The 22,659-nt window shown below is 37.8% G+C and overlaps 1 protein-coding gene across 1 annotated transcript in view; it reads left to right on the top strand.

Moving 5' to 3' along the window:
• The window catches only part of LOC140153356 (seipin-like), a 32,634-nt gene continuing 9,975 nt past the window's right edge, over positions 1-22,659 (top strand). Inside the window, exons 1-5 of the mRNA XM_072176086.1 lie at positions 1-110; positions 14,034-14,423; positions 18,649-18,730; positions 19,804-19,879; positions 22,244-22,311. Of these exons, the coding sequence (XP_072032187.1) occupies positions 14,203-14,423; positions 18,649-18,730; positions 19,804-19,879; positions 22,244-22,311 (447 nt within the window). The 5' untranslated portion in view covers positions 1-110; positions 14,034-14,202. The remainder of the gene's footprint in view (positions 111-14,033; positions 14,424-18,648; positions 18,731-19,803; positions 19,880-22,243; positions 22,312-22,659) is intronic.

The raw sequence follows: 22,659 nt of genomic DNA, 5'->3' as shown, positions 1-22,659 counted from the left end.
CAGTCTGTGTGTACGTAGTGTCTGACACCATCTGATTCGAGCTGACTGGTTGCACGAATTGTCAATATCAGCATTGGACCAAAACAACAACGGATCAGCAGTGCAAATGTGTGAGTATTTAATGAAAACATTAGTAATTAGCCAATGTATAAATGTACAGAATCAGTACAAGGAAGAACTTCATCATGATCCAGGTCATGCATGTAGGCCCGGGCCGTGTAAGCTAATTATTATTAGCTGAACTTTGAAGTAAGCTTAAATTTGTGAAGTTTACATACATTACATGACTAGTCCGAGGTGCTCTGACGATAACACTCCGATCGCCAGGCAATCTACGTTGTAGTAGGCCAGTGGGACAACGAAAACGCTACGTGAACGAGCTATTACATGACATACATGACATATCATATCAGATAGTCCGAATAATCAGACCCAGAACAAAATATTAATTTCTGACATGATCGTGTACTGGGTCTGAACTGTTTCCATATGAAATCTTGATGGCAAATTGGACAATAGAAGCACATGGTTCTACGTGACAGCTTTTTAATCCCTATTCAGGTTACGTGAATCACGCTATTGTGGACCATCCTTCTGATACTTGAGTGTTTGGACAAGCGGAACGGTTTTTGTCTACCTCTCTGTTTGTAAACAAACCAGGAGGTCGAAATCGTCCTCCTCGCCGAATACGAAAGTCAGCGTAATAGTACGGCACTGATCATATCATATGATTATGAATTATGTAGGTATCCCAGGCAAACCTTAGTTAACACATTTGCTAGTCAGCGAAATTCGCCGAGGCCGGGGCCCAAACACAATGCATATTTACATAGAAATTTGAATTTTTTTCGAGAACAGGTCGGTGAAGGAAACCTACATAAATATGTTTTCTATACTTCACTTGACCCAAATGATTTTTTATGGTGATAATCAAGTCGCACATGGAATTTAAGAGGGATTTTGATAGCAGTTCCATTAAAAAAAGCTGCTATCGCCATGAGACTAAGATCTAGAAACACCCCTAAATTCCGTTTTGGGGAATTTTGCTAGCAGAATCTTTTTGATGAAAGTCAATCTTTGGCAAGATGTTATTTGTTACAGAAAGTGCTATGACAAAAAGGTTTTCAGTTTTGGCTTTCTTTACTCAAGCCAGGCTTTAATTTGATATGTAAAATGGTGCAGTTTGATGGCAAATTTGAATCCACCTAGCATACCTATCATATGGTCATGTTTTTTGAGGTGGGACCCAATTGTGTCACATCTTGCAATTTGTCAAAAATGAACTCCTTTTTTTTTTTCTGATTATATTTCAAAAACTTTTCACCCAAACTAGTAAAAGTATACATTTTTAGAAAGCATATATTGTCATGATTGCAAATCTGTAAAGTTTGAGTGGATATACAGGCTGTGCCAAAAAATATACAGGGTGATTCCATTGAAAAATACCGAAAAAATTTAATTTCTTTACCACTTCAATATTTCTACATAGTATATTAAATTGGAAAATGAACTTGATATTTGCAATGTACACAGTTAGTCCTTTCATTAAATATATAGTTTGCACTATATTTGTTAAGCCCATTGTGTTATACAGGGTGTGAAAAAAGTTGTATTTTAAATTTGTTAATTTATGTAAAATTTCACTAAGTGCCATTAAATTTGGAAAATATATTCAATATAGTTTAAAGAATTGCTATAATATCAAATTTAAATATCCAATTCCTATATAGGGTGTTCCAAAATCAATATACAGTGAATAATTAGTAACAAAGGTACATGTACATGTAGGCATATACATGCACAAATAGCCTACATCAATAAACTTTTAACAATAACCAGAGATCAATATGTCATCAGATTAAATCCTTTGACTGTAATAATCTCCTTTGAGAAGATTTATTTTATATTTCAAATATAAAACAATATTGAAATTTATTTCATATGCATGCAAAATTTAAAGCCCATTCTATTGCATGACCCACATTCCACTGCATTAATTAAAAGCTTATTAAATCCGTAATTACTAAGTTTATTAAGATTAACTATTTATTTTTATTTTTATAAAGTTAAAAAATAAGATTAACATTATGCAAATGCATTTTCACTTCTACTAGGCAACAAAGTGCATAAATTTTATTAATGAACACCAACTTCCCATTGGAATTACACAGAGCTCCTCCGCTTCCGGCTCCTCCACTTCCGGCACCACCCCTGACTAATTAACTTAATTAAGCTGTTGTAATTAATTAATACATTTGTTTAATTATATTTGTTATTAATTCATTAGATTAATAATTTATCTTCAAAATAAGACCAAAACCATTTGTTCATGATGAATTTTAGCAAAAATATAGGAATAAGAAGACAAAATGATTTAGCAAAATGTGACAGCACCACATTTTTTAGGGTCCCAGTTTAAAAAACATGACCATATGCATGCTGCATGCATGCATGACGTGAGCCTTGCTCGAGAAGTCTAGCCAAGAATTTGCTCACCGATAGCTTCACATTCTAGGCTAGAGACCATTGCATTCAAAATCTAGTCGGATTCGCTGAAGCATGATACCGTGTAAAGCAATGGAAGTTCAGAAGTAAACACAGCCGATCACAATAGGTGATTGCATCAAAAATTACACTTCAGCAAAATTTTAGACTGTCCAAAATAGGCAAATCTTGCTCAAAAGATAGGCCTACAGTTGACTCATCGAAATAACTTTCATCCAAATTTCAACATTATCAGAATAAATAACCGCCGGTGCAAAAAATTGCAAAAAATTTTCATGCCCATACAAAATTGCACCGCTGTCCAACCGAAAAACCATTCTCTTGGTCGGGCTGACGTCACAAAGGGGAAATAGCCTTGTAAAAACCAGTGTGCGCATGTGCAGTTTCCCTTTCTCGAGCTGGTTGCTATGCGCGCGCTTGTGCAAAGGGGACAATGTTCCCGGATGTCCGACCGAGTGAATAGCAAAGCACTCTAGCATCGAATGCGTACATATAACTATCATGTGCAAATTCGAAGCTAGAGTTCTCGAGCAGGGACAGACTTAGGTTTCAGTATTCTACTGGCCCTCCGGGCCAGTGAAATGGCAAATCTAGTGGCCCTGCAATAAACTTACTGGCCCAGCTTTTTCAATATATTCTACTGCAAAAAAAACACACCAAAAAACCCTTTTTTTTGGTGTTTTTGGGAAAAATCTATATGAATTTTTAATCATTTGTCATCAAATGTGTATATCTCGAATTTAAAAAAAATTCAAAATTTTATGATTATCAGAAGGACATCCTCATTTTCAAAATGCAATTCGATATGTCTGATGTGCTCTCCCACAAAAAAATATGTGGAAACTTTGCTATCCGAGCCCTTTATAGTCAAGCAGACCTTAACATTTTAATTTGTTTTGTACTGAATGTACTCAATGTAGAGAGTGTAGTCACTAACATAAATTCAGTCAGTAGTCCTGCCTTTTTTAGTTCCAAAAGTACACAAAGGTTCAAATATGTGTTTTTTTTGCGGTATCGGTATCATCATAAGATAGAGCACGCAAGAGATTGGAAGTAGTATGTGTAGGCCTACTATCGACGTAAAAAGCAGTCGTACCAGTATATTTCCAACTTGCTAGCAACACAAGAATAAGAATATAAATATACGTAAAATCATTTAAAAATAAAGATATAAATTACAGATGACAGATGGAGCAGAAACTGTGTAAATATGGCCATCAGCATGATCAGTGATTATATCTATAGTCTCAAATGCGTTACTAGTATATCAGGCTCAAAAATCAAGTGGCCCGCCGGGCCAGTATTGTTGGAAGTTTACTGGCCCGACGCAAAATCCACTGGCCCCGGGCCACCGGGCCACCGCTTAAATCTGTCCCTGTTCTCGAGTAACGTGAGCCATGGCTATGCCCATGCATGCATGGATGGCATTGATATGATTGAGCATGCACAAAATTGTAAAGCTCTGTAGCTCCACCCCGTTGTCGTCACACTTTAGCAATTAGCATGCTTCGTAGCGATAGGTGTTTTGGGATTCGCTTCGTAGCGTCGATTAGGTACCTATTTCATACATGTCATATTGATTTTACCCAATGAAATATATGCGCAGCGACGACGTGTTTCTGCGCTGTACAGCTAGCTAACGATGATTAACCTATTTTAGGGTTAGGGTTCATTATTACATATTCATTGGTAACTTACTAGTAATATATTATATTGTGTGTATGCGTGTTATTCCGTAAACAATTTATAATAAGTACCGGTATGATAAATAGACGGATTTATGGCATGACAACTTGTAATAGACTTAGTACATGGAACCCATACCGTAGTAGCTCTGCACAATGGTATGGGATAAAGTGTACCGGGTAGGCCCCCTATACATGTACAAAAAGCTAGCTAGTGCAACGCAATTGCATGATTTCAATTAGAGTTTGCACTGCATGTAGTTGCATGTTTGTCATAATCTTAATTACACAGCTTCTTGTACTTCTTGCCTAAACTCCTATGCTTGAAATTGTTATTAATACCGGTACTCCATTATTTATCCAGAATAAATAAAAATTCATTTAATAGCACATGATCCAAATCGGCGCACCCAAACTGAGATGGCACATTACTTAAATAGGGCAGCACCAATAGGAAAATGTCAAACCGATAAATGGTGTGTCTGTTTTACCCGGTTTTGTAAGTTTGTGTTGCGAACTAACATAGACTATAGTGGTAAAGGACATTTGCGAATTAGACCCACAAGTTTTTGCGAGTCGGACGATCAAGCGAGATGAATGCATAATCGGGCAGTGTTCTTTACATCATCGTCCCCTGGAGTCACTGAAGAATAAAAAGGTCACATTTATAAACCAGATAATTGAGATGAGTGCCCGCCGTGAGAATCGATCTTGTATATTGCCGGTACTCAATGCTATTGTTATAATTGGTGATTACATGTACTTCTAGTCCAGAAAACTTTACGATCAATGTAATCGGTGACCAAACTAATTGACCACTTGAGAAAAGCACTTGAAATTGACCACTGATCGATCACAGGGTCATGCTTCTCCATCCAGGTCATCAGGTAGCTACATGTAAGCTTGTTTCGTCCCGGGCAGCTCTATCAGGTCTGAAACGCAACTGTCCCTAAGCGTCTCGACTATGGATCCATCTAGGTTGCTGGTTCCACAGATCCTGGATCTGTGCTGGTTCTAACCCCGGTCGATACTTGATAGAGTTTTAAATCTAACATGTTTCATTTCTTTTTGTTAAGTAAGAGGAAATTATAGTACGGTAAGTATTTCCAACACAGCGCAAGTAAGCATTTCGTTAGGTGTGAAGAGGCACGCTTCATAGCGCTTGTTAGGTACCTAATCGCCTATCGTGAAAGTATGACAAAAGGCTAGTAGCTTACATCTATTTGACCCCACAAGAAAACCTTGTTTGAACCATCTTGCTCAGCCAGTGTTGCAGATCGCCCCCAAAGGGGAGGGAATAATTTTACCCCTTTCGGGAAGAATTTTGCATTTTGAAAAAAAAAAAAAATATAGGGGAAAAACAGAAGAAAGTCAACAGGATTCAATAAAGATTAAAAATAAAATTAACTAATTTTGGGAAAAAATGTATAACTATAACATGTATTATTATGTTTTATGGCTATTTTTGGAATGAAATAGATGGTCACTGGCTGGCAGTGACTGCTCTACAGTACAGGGTAGGTGAATTCATCAAGTGTCATTTAGGGAAGAATTATAATGGGTACATAGCATTAGCGTACATGTAGTGGTCCCTTGGCTTTTACCCATTCCCATCCCAAAACTAATTATTTTGAGGGAAGCCATGGACTTTATCATTTAAAACAGGGAAAAGTTGGGTCAGTAATTCTTCCCTGCCTGGGCAATAGTGACTAGTGGTCATACTATAATAGGTAATAATGCACACAACGATTAAGGGAGCTCTGCTTTGCATATTCATACAAAATCCATTTTCTTTTTAGTTTGGACATCTGCCTATCTAGGGAAGCATATATAAAAGAGCTGAAAATGCTGAAAACAGCAAAAAGCTACAAACACTTACACAAAGCTGCAATTTGGGAAGATCCTGTACTTTTGTACAGAGCAAGTGTACTGGTACAAAAATAGTTGGAAATCAAAACAAAAAAGATGACCTCTCACACCCCTGTTCACGACAGCGTTCAAGCTTTGACTTACGTTTGGCGGACACGCGTGTGAAAAAAGTATTTAGGGGTGAAAACAATAAAAAAAATTTGATTGTTTATATATTTTCAAGGGTAAAATATCATCTAGTTTCAGATTTTGGCACTTAAAACTCTCTATCTTTTATAGATTTCAAGAAAAATTCAATTTTATGTCCGATTTTGGCCAAAAATAGCCGTTTTGGGGTGACAAAAATTTTTGACTTGCAGATTTCCTGTGTGAGTGAAAACTATCAAATAGTGCCTAATTTTCTATGCTAATTGTGTAACAAGGGTACAGTTGTGATATTAAAAGCATTGAATGGGATCCATATATTTTTTTATTTTTGTAGCAGGGGTAGAAACTTGAGGGTTCGGGTGACAATTGATTTAGAAAAAAATACAATATTTGCATCATTTTCGATTTGAAAAGGCCATATCTCCACAATGGTATGAGCTATAGGGATATTTTAAGTGTTTGTTTGCTCAGTATTTCAATAGCTAAATGGTGATATATCAAACAAGTAAGTAGATATATACAGAAAAGAAAATAACTTGCAAAATGCTACCCCCACCCCTAAGCATTTTGAGGGCGTGAAAAAAGTCACGGATTTTGCAAAAAAAAATAAGTCCTTCAAAACTGGGAGGCTTGAGGCTAAACAAAAGACATGTTGCCCTTACCAATGCCTCCCTCTAGACCAACATGTTTTTTGTTTAGCCCTTAGTATCCCCATTTTGAAGGACTTTTTTTTTTTGCACCAATTTTTGCTCAAATTTGAAGACTTCGGGCAGAAATATGCCTGTACAGTGCTATGGGGAAAATTTTCAAGTTGATAATTATGCATTTTTATGTCAGATTCAGTTTCTACACAAAATTTCGCCCTAGAAAATGTTCCTTTAAGTAGGATATCTTTCACATTAAGTTTCCACCATTCTGTCCGCCAAACGCAAGTCAAAGCTTGAACGCTATCACAGCTATAGCTCTGAAAATAATAAAGAGTCTAGAGGTGTTTGCCAGACTGTCTTCCCTTTGAACCATTAGATGCAATGGTTCAGTGTCCAGACTGTACCATCTATGAAAGAATTTGATGTTTTTAGGGAAGACAGAATAGAACAACTCACAACTTAGCCTAACAGAACTTTGTATAAAGAAGTTTCTGGGTCTGACAACATACCTATATTCAGGTAGGGAAGGGAGGGAACAAGAAAATAAGGAAAGTACATGTTGATAGCAATCAGCCTAAAATTTTCCCTTTTGGGTCAATTTTTTGGGATCTCAGTTGGGGAAGAATCTGGGAACGGATGTGACACAGCGCGGTAGGGTGAGGGAATAATTTCAATTTTCGGGAAGAATAGACACCCCTGCCGCCCTCCCGGTGTCCTTGAGTTTTAAAAAACAAGACTTTCATTGATAATACATCCATACCAATACCTACCAAGCCTTTCATTAGACAGGCACTGGGCAATTTTTACCCAGTGGTTCCACTATTTTGGCTCCTGGTTCGAGTGAGAAATGCATAGACCAGGTGCCACTAAAAACAAGTGTTTGGCTCCTGCTGTAAAAGCTTAAATTGACCAGTATAAACTATAATTGACCAGTTGGTTTTGTTCTCAGTTGGCTGGTCAACATACATGACAAACCACTATATTGCTTTAAAAAGAAAAAAAGAATAGCAGTTTAATTCCCTTATAAAAAGTCCTCAGCACATAAAGTATTTATAGTCCAGATGCAATTTAAATTTACTTTTGAACACAATTTTTTTTATCTTATTCGGTTCATGAAAAGAGTGGGCTGCCACAGTTTTATTCATAATTGTATTACAATTTTAATGGATGTTTTTTCTTTGATTTTGTATTCATGATTTAAGCTTGGTCTACCATGTACAAATTATAAAAAATTAATTAAAAAAAAAATTGGTTGCATGGTTTAATTTTGTTTAAAACAGGTACACTAATTAATTTCTTCATTTCTTGAAATTGCTCCTGGGTTTGCAAAAATGGCTCCTGGTTCAGCAAAAATCCCAAGGACCAGGAGCCGCTTTTTTTTTTTCAACTGAACCCCATAATATTTTGATGTAGCTGGAACCTTGATTGGTATCTGCTGTGATGTGTAAATAAGAGGCATACATGTACATGATTCATGAAATTATCATGAATATGTGGGCTCTTTTTGGGCTCCAAGTACAATCAAATGATGATCTACAAGCTGAGGAATAATCTCAAAGCCAAGTTGTTTGGGTGTGCCTGGATCACTTTAATCCCATTGTTACTCACATGTATGCACAACATGGGGGGTAACATACGTATGATGCACCAAGACATGGCGTACTGTTTGTCCACACTGAAGTACAAAGTGACAACGCGCACATAAACAGTGCACAGTGATGCGTCTCTGCTGCAGGTATGCGTGCCTTCAAAGTCGGCACAAAGTTCGCCTCGGTACTTTGTACTTCAGAGCAGACTGTAGGTACAACATTCCCTGAGTTGGCAAAACCTGCAATCTTGATGGGAGTAGTCAGATTATTACTTAGTGCATAAAGTGGTCAAAATATTGCTCCCACTCAGTCTCAAATTGGCCGACTCGGTGATTCCAGCAAAAGTGTAAACAAATTAAAATTGTGTACAAATTGCCAAAAAGTATATAGTCATGAAAATTGTCATTATGTATTTTTTGAAATGAAAAACTGATCTTGACACACACATTTTGGATGGGCAGTTTCTGGATCCTGGCTAACACCCTGACCCAATAAAGATAAATGATGTGAGCTGAGGCTGAAGTCCATTACAGCATGTTCAGGCAGCAAATCCATATATGGTATCATCCCAACAATAAAAATAGAAAGTACTGCTGAAATCGAGAACCCCCCTCCCCCAAAAAAAAAACAACTCACAAGAACAGGAGTTGTGCACAGATAAGGCCTACAATATTCACAGATTTCTTGGCAGACCAAGACCATGAGGATGAGGCACAGTAAGAGACAGATGAAAGGAACTCTGAGCTGGAGAAGACACAAGCGTCCAGAGGGGTTCGAAATAGAGGGTAGGCAGACAAAAGATGAAGACGGAAAAGTAGAAGACATCAAAGAACCAGGAGAACATGGAGGAGAAGAAGACAAAGGAGTAGAAGAAGAAGATAAATAAAATTTTTTTAACTGATTCGAAAAACGAACTGTCTCTCTGTGTCGCACTGTGGATGGGTGATGGTGGGCGCGATCATGTGTGGGGTGGGGTTGTGTGTTCGAGGAGGTGCAGTCGTCATGGTTTGAGCATTATAAGCCAACTGTATCATTGACTATGGACAGATTCTGATCCTATGGTGTCCATCACCTGTTCAGTGATTCCCCCCTCCCATTTAGTGATCGCCACCCTGTACTCAGCGCGGTTAGCCACTAGTTAGTAATAAGAGAGGAACAACATCTTATACCTTTTGAATCAAAATATAACTTTTCCACCCTACATGATATTTGTGGCACCCTGAATATCAACTTACAAGTTCCAAATTGTCTTCCTTACACTTTCAGCTTATAAAAATACCCTGCAGCCTATTCCCCGGACAAGCCCCGTGCACTTCCGGAAATTTGGCGAGGTGCTCGCCTTTGGCTCGCATGTTTTTCAGGGAGTGGATCGTTACCTCGCTTACACCTCTGCCCCCATTTTGTTCCAAATCAATTCATTAAATTTAAATCCCCATTTAGCTTAGTTCTTTAGACCCCCATTTGGCTTGGAATTGGTTCGATAAGTCCCCCACTTTCCTGTCAGTTCATTCAGACCTTGCTGTCAACAAATAACACACACTGTAAATCAACCTCACTATTATTAGCATAGAATTGTTGTGTTTAGTGCTAAACCCATAGGGCACTTATTATTGAGATTAGCAATTATGTGTAGTCTCAAAGACACCCTATTTTATTCATCCACCACCCATCAAAAACCCCTATTTTTTAATCCACCGCTCATCAAAGACCCCATATTTGATTCAAACCCCCTTCAAAATCCTCACCAAAAGACCCCTTTTTACACCAAAAAAATGTTTGTTTTTTCCCCTAAGTTCTCTCTGAATGAGTTTGAGTACTTCTCCCTGAAAGACCCTTACATGTATGTTCACACAGTTTTGCTTCTGAAAGACCCCCATGTTTAAAGTTGTGGGGGCAAATTGCATGTCACTTAAGTTCCCATGTTGATCAATCATACAGACTGTCACAGCAGTACAGATCATTTGTAGCAATAATTCATTATTTTGTCATTTATTAAAAACTTGAAATATTTCTGTCTTGTTTAAAGCCATATTATAACATTTGCTGAGGAGGACCGGGGGGGGGGGGGGCACTTCAATATGAAATGGATATATTATAGGTGTAGGGCTGGCACTTTTGCAGTAAAGGGCATTCAGTGAGAGCAAAATGTAAAAAATATGGGGTCATTTGGTGAGAGCATGATTTTTGGCATTCGGTGAGAGCAAAATGTAAAAAATATGGGGTCATTGAGTGAGAACATGACCTTTGGAACCTTTGGGTGAGAGCCGAAAACTGTCTGAAAATCGAATTGTTTTTTCAAAAATAGGTAACAAAATCAGTGATAAATGAAAGTTGCAGTTCAAATTGAAAAATAAGAGTCTTTGGGTGACAGATCAAATGGGAAAAATAAGGGGCCTTTGGGTGACAGAATATGTGTTCGTAAAAAAATATGGGGTCTTTGGGTGAGAGCGATGCTGAAAAAGGGGTCTTAACAGCCCTACATAGGCGTCACCTCCAAAGTGGGGTGCCCCCGGGAGGAGGACGCCCTCAATATTTTTCAAAATTCTGTTTTTTATACTTTAAAACTAACATGCTCTGCAAAAATCAAGAGTTTAAGGTGCTGTAGTTTTGTCAAAATTGGCAATTTTTAAAAATAAAAAACGCAGGAACCACCGTTTCATTATTACGACGGAAATATTAGTCGAATACGTACACGATGTCCACATCACAGTACGTACACGGCATGTGGAATGGTACTCACACACATCAAAAGCCCATGCAGTAATACAACCGAAGGAGTAACATGCATTGGCGACATCTGCGCTGTTAGTAAATTTCAGTTTTCTTTGCTTTACATTTTAAGGAAAATAAATACTAATCTTTTTTTTCTGGAAATGTTATAACATGGCTTTAACTTTTGATAGTTTTACAAACAAAATCCTGCAAACGGTGAATAGTGGTTGATATACTAAATAATTAATGCTAAAAAAAGACTAATGAAGAGTCGCCTCATCACTCGCTTAAAAATTTAATGGGAAACTCAAGTAACTCACAAGCAATTTACTGTCAAGGACCTTCTGGATAGGTCATCACTGAAAATGAAAAGGAACAGGAGGGTAAACAGGAACATACACTCATCACATACAATCACCCTGTTGTATAATTTGTGATATTAAAATACATAAACTTACTTCAGACTTTATGTAACTATACATATATAATGGTTCAGTCTGATCAGTCATCATTAGTAGTGCCACTTGTTTCCTGTGATTGATATATTTTTGTACAGTGCATACTAGTAGGCCTGTAATTTCTTAACTACATGCAAATTCCATCTATTGATCTCCTACCTAGATCTATATAATGTGACATGATCAAGAGGAATATATATGAGTTGGTATGTCGCTAATATTGTTTTTGAGATATTGGCAAAAACAGTGTTCAAATTCTTTTGTTTTATATGTTTTCAGCCATTGATAAATTGTTCATAACTCGGTAACCATATGTCCGATTTTGATGGGGTTTGCATTAAAATTGCCAGAAAATGAATCTATGATGTAAAAAACTTCTAATTGAAAATTGCCAACATGTGACTAATTCCACCTTGATCATGTCACATATGTGCAAACTCTTCAGAACATTTTGACCATTTGGTATATATATCAATTACCCAAGTCATCTGGCCCCTTTTGCTAAGCCAATTTTGGTATACATGTATGGATGGGTCCCCAAAATGGGGGGGGGGGAGTTGTAAAAATGAAGACAGTTTGTGTTAAATTTGGCTGAAATTTTTTGTATATATCGATGGGTCCAAATTGCTTAAAAAATTGGTATATTGATGGGTCCACTTTCAAATTGACTGACCCAGGTACCAAACCACAAACCAAACTTGCCAGACGAAATTATGACAGCTTGTAAGTTACAGAATGTGATCTCTTGTATATCTAATGGGATGATGACCTGTCAGATGAAGATCATTTATGAATCATCTTTAATATACACATGTAATAACAAAATTGAATGGTTGCCACACATATTCTAGGGTAGGATTGGCGGGTGGGTGGGCATTTATGTTTTGTGTGGGGGTGTGTGTGTGTGATTTTTTTTTTTAATTTCATAGTTCAACTTCAAACTGCATGGAACTTTCCAATGGAGACTACCGTATTATCCTAGCTCCAGTGTTACTTCATTTATTTCTCTGGACCTTTGGGTGCATTCAAATATGAAAAATCAATATTAACAGTGCTGTACATGTAGTGCTACATGCAGGACTTTTGAGTGAACATAAGCCTAGCTAATCCTACCCAGGAAAATATGCATGAGGTGTTACTTGAGTTGGAACAGATTTAATAAGATATTTCATCACTTGATTTGTGTTTTAAGCCAAGTTAGAAGTTGATAATTAAAGTCATAATTTAACCCTAACACGCCTGAGTACTACAAAATACTACTTGATATACATGATATATGCGCTGTTCGTGTGTGCATCCCACATGGTGTGATGACGCAATCGCCCTCTAAGTGATATATAGGCACGGTTTCGCTGGCCAGCGGCCCAAGACCCGTGGCAAAGTGTCGCCGAGCCAGTGGCTGGCATGCGAGGGTCTCGGTTCAATCCCACCCGAGCAAACAACTTCTTTCTTTGTTTTCTCTTTATTCCTTCCTTCTTTCCTTCCTGTCTCCAAAAATCCCTGGCGGGTTAGGGTTAGGTGACCACTATCAAAACTCAATATAGGCTCAGTTAACCCTAACACGCCCGAGTACTACAAAATACAACTTGATATATGCGCTGTTCGTGCGTGCATCCCACATGGTGTGATGATGCAATCACCCTAAGTGATATATAGGCACGGTTTCGCTGGCCAGCGAAGCCCAAGACCCGTGGCAAAGTGTCGCCGAGCCAGTGGTTGGCATGCGAGGGGTCTCGGGTTCAAATCCCACCTGGAGCAAACAACTTCTTTCTTTGTTTTGTCTCTTTATTCCTTCCTTCTTTCACTTCCTGTCGCCAAAAAGCCCCTGGCGGGTTAGGGTTAAAATCCTAAAATGAAAAGAAACACTGTTTCTGGATTTCAAAAATTAGGGTAGGTATTCTTTTGTACCGTAAATACTAAAACAATTTTTTCTACTTTTCAAAAATTGGTGTGAGGTGGTGGAGGACAACCAAACAACTTTTTTGTTTGGCCTCATGAGCCATTCCAGTTTAAACCCCTACACCCCCATGGAAGACATGACCTTAATCTCCCACTCACACTGGGGTGTGAATTTCAAATGGGGTTACCTGAATGGGTTTGAATTCTACACCCCCTTTGTGGGAGATTAAGGTCATGTCTTCCATAGGGGTGTATGGATATCAAATGGAATAGCCCAGTGGGTCTGTGTATGAATGGTTTTAAGGCAATATTACAATATGAGTCAATAATCGACTAGGTTGACTGTTGTGACACTTTGCTTGGATATTTTTCAAGTCACATAAGTATAGTAGACCTGTATGTAGTTTTGGATATACAGTTTTGGTGATTTTTAATTGTGAATGCTAAAAATACTGATACTCAAGAACATCCTGTTCGTTCATCATGACTATTAAATTATGTTACTTTTTTATTTCCTTCCAGATTTCATTCCAGACACAAGAAATCGATCCAAATATGATCTAAGCAACATCGGAGCAGGTGCATGTTAAACCTTGAGTATGTTATGTAATTAGTTTGACTGACAACCTACATGTACATTGTAGCACTGCATACTCGAAGTGATTGAGGGTTAGAGAGAACTAGTATCATCATGGCTAGCGTGGCATGGGGATTAAACAGCATGTTACGTCGGGTGCAGGACAGTAAGGACCGCTGGGTTCTGTGGTTTAAGGATACCACTGTTAAAATTATTGTGATATTATTGTTAATCACACTACAACTTTGGATATCTGTGTTTCTCTATGGAAGTTTTTACTATGCATATATGCCAACTGTGGCCCATCTTAAACCGGTCTTCTTACAATTCACAAGGTGAGTCATCTTAGGGACAAAATCAAAACTCGACCGGTTCCGTCCGGTTGCTATTGTTCTAAACAATGGAAACCAGACCGGACGGAACCGCCCGTTTTGATTTCATCCCATAAAAGTTGTAGTGAATTTATTTGTCAAAAGTTTGGAAAGGCGACAATAAAACAAGCTCTGATGTCGTGTGTGATGTCTTGATCCCAGCCGGCTTGTGCTCCTTTGTCACTAAATAAAGCGTCTGGTACATCTAATTGGCTTCAGCGGCCCCTATACTAATCTAGTTAAGTCCTAATATAACTATTGTGCTTGTGGTTAAGTTACAAATCTGGATGGTATATTGTTGAGAGGCACTTCTACTCAAGTAAAGTCCTTATTCCACAGTCACATGGTTCTATTGCCAACTGAAAACATTTTGATATGGAAATGCATAAACTAACCAGTGATTGTTATTTCAAGCTTTTTGCCAGACGGTTTGTTATTAGTGACGAAGGAGCACAAATCGGCTGGGACAGAGAGTATATATGTAGATGTGTGTGATGTATGTGTACATGTGATGTTTGTGCAGAAAATGTTAACCCATAGCTTTTTATGTTGAATTTTCCCACATGCTTTGATGGATTCCAATGGGACTTGACACAATGACCATTAGGTACATTGACATGTGTGATTTCAACAGGTGTGAGGTCAAAGGGCATCGAGGGGTCATTTGAGGTCAATTTGCTAATACAGTGGCAACTCGTTAACACAAACCCTCTTAACATGAAGTTCATGATAACAAGAAGTATGTTTTACATTCCCAAGCATACATTTCACATGTTATTAGAACTGGATAACACAAACTCCTGATAACAAGAAGTAAAACGAACCATGAAAGCCAGAGAACTGCCTGATATTTTACGCACTGCATAATTTACTAATCTTAACTCTCTTCACGCGGGTGTCGACTACAGACGACAAGTTTTAAAAAAAATTCAAAATTCAAAAATTTCAGTAATGTAAATTTTCATGACCATATTTGGAATAAGCATGAAAAATGCATTAAAATGAGTACAAACAAGCCTAGTATTGGTCAAGTAGTTTTTACGATGTCCATTGATATTTTGAAAAAATATTTCTAAACTTCAACTTTTTCCGTTGAAGCGCATGGCTAGCACGCAGAGCATTAAGCATTTTTTTCCATGACAAGGTTTTCCATGACACTCTGCATATGAGAGTTCTCTCATTCAATCCTCAAGATATTTGATATGCACAGTAAGAGTCTGGATCTGTTTGTCAGCAAGATCATGCCATTATTTATTTTGAAGCAGGTGATCTTGAAAGTCATTGCCTAGTCTTTGCTGATAAGTGAACACTAATACCGTAAACGTTCGCCTAATGGCGCTTTTGGATTCTTAGAAATGTGAGAGCGCCATCCTTGTAAAATCTCAACAGCATTAAGGATACGTGTATGTTAAATTGAGCAACCTGGACATAATGCCTCAGAAAAAATATCGTGACATGACCTAATACTTTAGGTCACTAGGTTAATTGCTAGAGCAGCAAATGTTTTGGGGTTTCTTCAGGTATTCCTTCTCAAAGTGCCATTGGACTTAATTTGTAAATCGATTCATACGTTATACCTAATTCATTTTGGTAAATCTTTTTTTAACATTGTAATTTCTTCATATTTTTTAATATTCTTCAGTTCAAAATTACACCCTTCTATTGTCTGACCCGTTAGCTCAGTCGGTAGAGGGTGCGCCTTGAATGGTGAATGGTACTTGTTCGAATCTTGATTTCTGCCCCCACTTTTATGTGAAGAAGGGTCAAGAAATGTTTTTGGATTTTGTCCCCATTTTACGAACGAATATTGTGAATTGTTTTTAATTTAATTTTAATTTTCTTATTTTTTGTAGATAAATAGGCACTGCGAACAAACGGCAACAAAAACCGCTGACAAAATTTGCTCCACCTGCTACCTATCAATGCGTGATATATTCCACTACATTTAACAATTAAATGACCTTTGAAAAATAGAACGGCCTCAATGTTTCAAATTGTGCAACTACATTACTTTATTCATTTATTCATTATAAATGATCAGCTATTTTTTCTTTTCTTAAAAGGATCGAACGCAAGTAGATCAGACCATGGAAGAAAGAGCTCTTTCTTCCATGATCAGACCATTGATCATATAACTATCAGACCACGAAGTAGTTACGTAACTCCGTGATGGTATCGGAACCAAGCACTGTTTTTATGGCGATCATTACGATCACGCTATATTGGTATGCCTTTTTGTGTACTGATTGTTTCGATCGTAGTTCATTACTTAAGCGTGTGATCCCGTTGACATAGTAACATTACGTAACTTCGATACTGGGCTTCGATACTGAATAGCTGTTGAGTGCACATAATATGGAAAGCCATTGTGTGCCTTCCAAAGCGCCTTATAACATGTTCTCATTGTGTTGTGGAATCCTAGCCAGTATTTAATGATAGCTATAGAGGCCTTGCGTTTATCGATTGGCTCCAAGCAAAGGATTTGAACCGGTTTGTTCCCCGTATTCATGGCGCAGTGCAGTCCATTCAATCAAATGTTGTCATCAACCTATTTGATCGTAGTGCATTTTGTTATGTGTGTGAGACGAACTGTCGCGGTAGATGCAATCATGCTTTTGTTGAATGCATTTGAGTAGTCCGCCATATATATACGGGATGATACGTCATATGCACAGCCTCTATTCAGTTGGTCGTTGTATGATTTTGTTCGTTCACTCATTCAAATTTTATTTATATCATTTGAAGACTGAGCCTATTATGATACATCCTCCGTGGAACAGTTTCAAACAAATATAGCTAGGGATTATTGGGGCAGAGGTTATCTTTTGAATCCTCTTAGAGGGCTATCATTTTTTTTTCGGAAGGGGGGTCCCAAATTTACAAAATGTCTGTGTCAATAAAATTGCGCACCCCAAAAAAAATTTTATGATCCCAAACCCCAAAATTGTATTGATATCAGTCTTTTTGAATAAAATAACACACTTTCTGTGGTCATCGTGGGACTCCCTACATTTTGGTCATTAAACATTTTATGCCCCCCTCCTATTATTCTTTCCAAGACTTTATGACCCCCGTGTATTTGGGACCCCCCCTTTGAATAAAATGATATACCTCTTATGACCACTGATGCAAGGACACTCGCGCGAATTGAAAGACTTGTCGCACGCGACAGTTCGTCTCACACATATAACAAATGCCTATACAATCAAATAAGTTCATTACAACATTTGATTGAATGGATTGAGTTACTCTAAAATGAAACGATAAAAACAAAGAATCATGAAAAAAGACACATACAAGATAAAATTATAAAATTATATAAACAATGTTAAAGATAAAATCAAGAAAATAGAGAATAAAATTTCCTCAAATCAGAAAAAAAACATTGACAGACATCATAATCTGTCAGAAATTACTGCATGAGATTCTAACCATCAATCTTCTCCACAAGTTCTCTTTATCCTCGCACTATAGTCTAATGCTCTGTTCACTGGGCCACAACGTATCAGGTGAATGATTACCGCATTATCATGAACAAGTTTGTTCGATCTTGTTCATAATTGTATGTGTCGATAGGTTTCACCCTTTAACTACACGCACCCTTAATGATCAGTGATAATAGTCGGCTTTTACGGGGATGGCGCTCTCTCATTTCCATGAACTCTATAGCGCCATTAGGCGAACGTTTACGGTAGTGCCTGAATAACCCACTGTTCTCTCCAAATCAGGTTATTAAGACTCTTACTTCACCATTCTAGTCATTGCCTAGTCTTTGCTGATAAGTGAACACTAATAGTGCCTGAATAACCCACTGTTCTCTCCAAATCAGGTTATTAAGACTCTTCACCATTCTGCCTCGGTTCACTCTGTTCATGTGCAAATCAGTTCATTTAAGATCATTCTGTCCAAAAGTGGATACAATTGCATTCAAGTGAAAATTTATGGAGTGCCCCTCCAAAATTCAGCTGTGATATATATCCTTTATAAAGAGAGGGGGTGGCCTATCTGATGTGCCCTAGCAGGACATATCAGTCAATATCCTCAAACAAATACTTAGGAAATCCTCCACAGGATGCGGTCATGATTTATAGTCTGATTACAATATTGTATTTATATAAAAGCATGCTGTACAAAATGTTGTGTATAATGTAATTTACCAATAACATTGTTATTGTTATTTTAATTTCAGTACCTGTGATAGATTCAGTGGTACAGAGCCATGTCCTTTCCCACATTCCAATGCAACCCTGGTTAAGTCTCCATACACTAATGTAAGTTACAAAAAAAACCTAATTACTGTAAAAGTCAATATTTTCGCGATTTTGTCAATTGCGCGAGAATTAAATTTCGCGGTTTTGATATTGATACAATAGAAACCTACATGTTATGCAAAAGGTTATTTTCGCGAGTTTTTATTTTCGCGATTTTATGTCCACTCGCGAAATTCGCGAAAATAAAAACCTCGCGAAAATTTCTACTTTTACACTATGTAAGTCTCAGAATCAATTATGAGGATGTAAGTTTTCAGGATTAATCAGGAATTCCAGATTTGTTTTAGTCAAAACTTCTACACTTTTATTTATTTTGATCTTGTTTTGGGGCCTTTTACCCCAAATTCACAAGCTTTTTCCTGATTTTGTCCAGATTTTCAGATTTTTTTTGCATCCATGTAACACTTTAAGCATTGTTACTGAGCAATTTTTTTGAATGTAATAACTCATTTTTCACAATATCGGACTTGGGTCAGAGTGGATCAAATTGTGTCACTATATAATGTTCTCTCAGGGCAATTGAGCAGGAACTAGATTCTAATACAGGGATCCTCAACTAGCTCTGTGTGTGCCACTTGCAGCATTTCAAATGGCGCATGGCAGCTAGTAAGGAGATTATTTATTTCATAATAATTGGTGAAGTTTTTATACCTTAATTAATTAAGAAATCATGTCATAGTGTTTTAAATGCAGGCGCTTTCAGGGGTGATCCCCTGGACACCCATCAGGGTGTTGCCTCAGGACATCACCAGTTAGGGCTATGAGTTCTCATAGTGGCAATTTAGAATTCTCTACATTTGAAAGTAGCACTTCAATGAATTCAGTTGAGAACCCTATAATGGTCTATTATATGATTAATTTATACTCCATATCTTTTATTTTCATGTTCAATTGTTAGAATGGTAACAGAATCTTTTTCACAGTTGCAGTTAGAACTTAGAATTAATTAGAACTACTATATCAAATCTAGATGTCATAACACAATATCATGCAACACAATTGATACTTGATATTGATTGCTTCTGCTGATATTCTTCCATTTCATTTTCTTTTATCTATGTTGCTGCCAACAGCTGTTAATGAAAGGTCAAAAGTACAAAGTTTCACTGGAGTTAGAGATGCCACAATCACCTGTAAATGAAGAACTTGGTAAGAGTTTGTAATTACTTTTGCTTTTTGATGATTTTCAGTTTTTTTGGCATTTTAGTAAGTCTGACATCACATTTGGATTAATTAAATGTTTGCCATTCTGAATATTAAATGTATACTTTTCAGTTTGGTGGGTCTCCATAATTCCAGGGTTAACATTAGCCTTTAATTCCTTCAACTGTATGCAGTAATTTAAAATGTGATTGCTTTACTTGTTTCCTTTGGTTCATTTATTTGTATAGATTTGCAATTAGTAGGTTTTTTAGCGGGTTCGCCGTCGGACAAGTTTAGAACTGTCAAGCTTTTCGTCAGGAGTAGCTCTGACTTCTTCAGGACAAAGTACCTAAGAATGAGACATGTAGACCGCCCTTGTCTACTGATGACTCTGAAAAGAGCCGTTTGCTGAAGACTGCCCTTGTCAACAGAAACTAGCAGATCTCGCCTATCTGCTGATTTTGTAAGTTTTGGTGGCTCTGAAAAGAACCGCTTCAATGAAGACTGCCCTTGTCTACAAAGAACTAGCAGATCTCGCCTATCTGCTAATATAAAAGTTATGGTGGCTCTGAAAAGAGCCGTTTGCTGAAGACTGCCCCTTGTCTACAGAAACAAGCAGATCTCGCCTATCTGCTGAATTTGTAAGTTTTGGTGGCTCTGAAAAGAGCCGTTTGCTGAAGACTGCCCCTTAGATCCTAAGCCACCCAAAAGATCCTCTGCCCAAGGATCGTGCACCATGTGTGTACTCTATACCTTGCAGTTGTGGTGAGCAATACATAGGCCAAACCAAACGACCACTAAAGGTCAGAATATCTGAACACCAAGAGCCACAAGACAAAAGAAAGAAGAAGGCTCGGCATTAGCTGAACATGCTTGCAAAGAAGGCCATGAACCTCTGTGGGACGAAACAACAAAACTGGCACAAGTTTCTCACTTGGGGATGAGGTTGACCCGTGAAGCGTTGGAAATCAGAGTTAATGAAACTTCTACTATCAATAGAAATGACGGCAAAGACATCAGTCGTATGTAGCGCTCTCTATTCTCAAACAACCAATCACAGAGACGCTAAGCTTATCACATCGTATGTGGCGCTCTCTATTTTCAAACAACCAATCACAGAGCCGCTAATCTGTACCACGTCCGCAATTAAGTGATATAAACGCTCATCGTGCATACAATCAATCAATTGGTCCATGAGTGGCCAAACGGTTCCTGGTAAGCCGTATACTTCTATTACAGTATATGCAGTCTACATGTTCTCTGTTGACAAGGGGCAGTCTTCATTGAACAGCTCTTCCTCAGAGCGAACAAACCTTTAATTTAGCAGATTGGCGAGGTCTGCTTGTTTTCTGTTGACAAGGGGCAGTCTTCAGTGAACGGCTCTTTTCAGAGCCACCAAAACTTACAAAATCAGCAGATAGGCGAGATCTGCTTGTTTCTGTTGACAAGGGGCAGTCTTCAGCAAACGGCTCTTTTCAGAGCCACCAAAACTTACAAATTCAGCAGATAGGTGAGATCTGCTTGTTTCTGTAGACAAGGGGCAGTCTTCAGCAAACAGCTCTTTTCAGAGCCACCAAAACCTTTATATTAGCAGATAGGCGAGATCTGCTAGTTCTTTGTAGACAAAGGGCAGTCTTCATTGAACGGTTCTTTTCAGAGCCACCAAAACTTACAAAATCAGCAGATAGGCGAGATCTGCTAGTTTCTGTTGACAAGGGGCAGTCTTCAGCAAACGGCTCTTTTCAGAGTCATCAGTAGACAAGGGGCGGTCTACATGTCTCATTCTTAGGTACTTTGTCCTGAAGAAGTCGGAGCTACTCCTGACGAAAGCTTGACAGTTCTAAACTTGTCCGACGGCGAACCCGCTAAAAAACCTACTAATTGTTATGAATTCCCGTCGTAAAAGCCTATCCCACAATTTGTATAGATTTGTTTGTTAAAACTTAGTTAACTTATTTGTTGTTCACACTTTCTGTTAAAAAAACACACGATATTTGGGGTAAAAAATGAGCGTGTAAACTTTTTTCTTCCAAAACAAATAGCATGAAAGTTTAGAATATAGGGGCTTATGTGTGTATAGGAGCTAGTATAAGTGACATAAGGACTGAAACAAGTTTAAATGTAGGAAAGGTCTTTTGTAACTATTATTATAGAGGAGTCTGAAGAAGGCTTCCTCACATGTGTACACATATATAGGTAGGATGGGAATGGTCACTGTGGAATATATAAAAGCACAATTAATCATCCAAGATGCATTTGAAATGAGACAAACCAATTGCATGATCAGAGCTCTTATATTTTTATCAAACTTTCAGAATTAGTGTTGCAGTTTGTTTATTTGATTTGTTGTGTGTTTGTGTTTACATGTAGGTGTTTTCATGGTAAAAATGGATTTCTTATCATTCAAAGGGGAGTCAACAGCTAAGTCTACACGTCCGGTAAGTGTTGAAAAATGAAGCAATCAAAAGAGACAAAAAATAATTATGTGAATAATGATTATTGATGATTTCCATGAGATGGCAGAACAGATTTTTTTAACCAGTCTCTGAACAATGCCAAATATGGAAAGTGAACAGGTAAACAAGCTCAAGCAAACTGACATTTAGTTAAATATCTATATAGGCCCTACATGTACTAAGTGAGGGCAGGGCCGTTCCTAGGGATTTTGCCGCCCTAGGCAAAGCCTCTCCCTGCCGCCCCACCAAAGCATACCAAAAAGAGTTAAGGGCGGGTTACCCCCTTGAAAACTCATCAGTTTTGACCTATATGAATACTGTTTCGCGGCC

Source organism: Amphiura filiformis, chromosome 5 (genome assembly GCF_039555335.1).
Source record: "Amphiura filiformis chromosome 5, Afil_fr2py, whole genome shotgun sequence".
Lineage (NCBI taxonomy): Eukaryota > Metazoa > Echinodermata > Ophiuroidea > Amphilepidida > Amphiuridae > Amphiura > Amphiura filiformis.
This window is presented reverse-complemented; position numbering and strand designations above follow the sequence as displayed.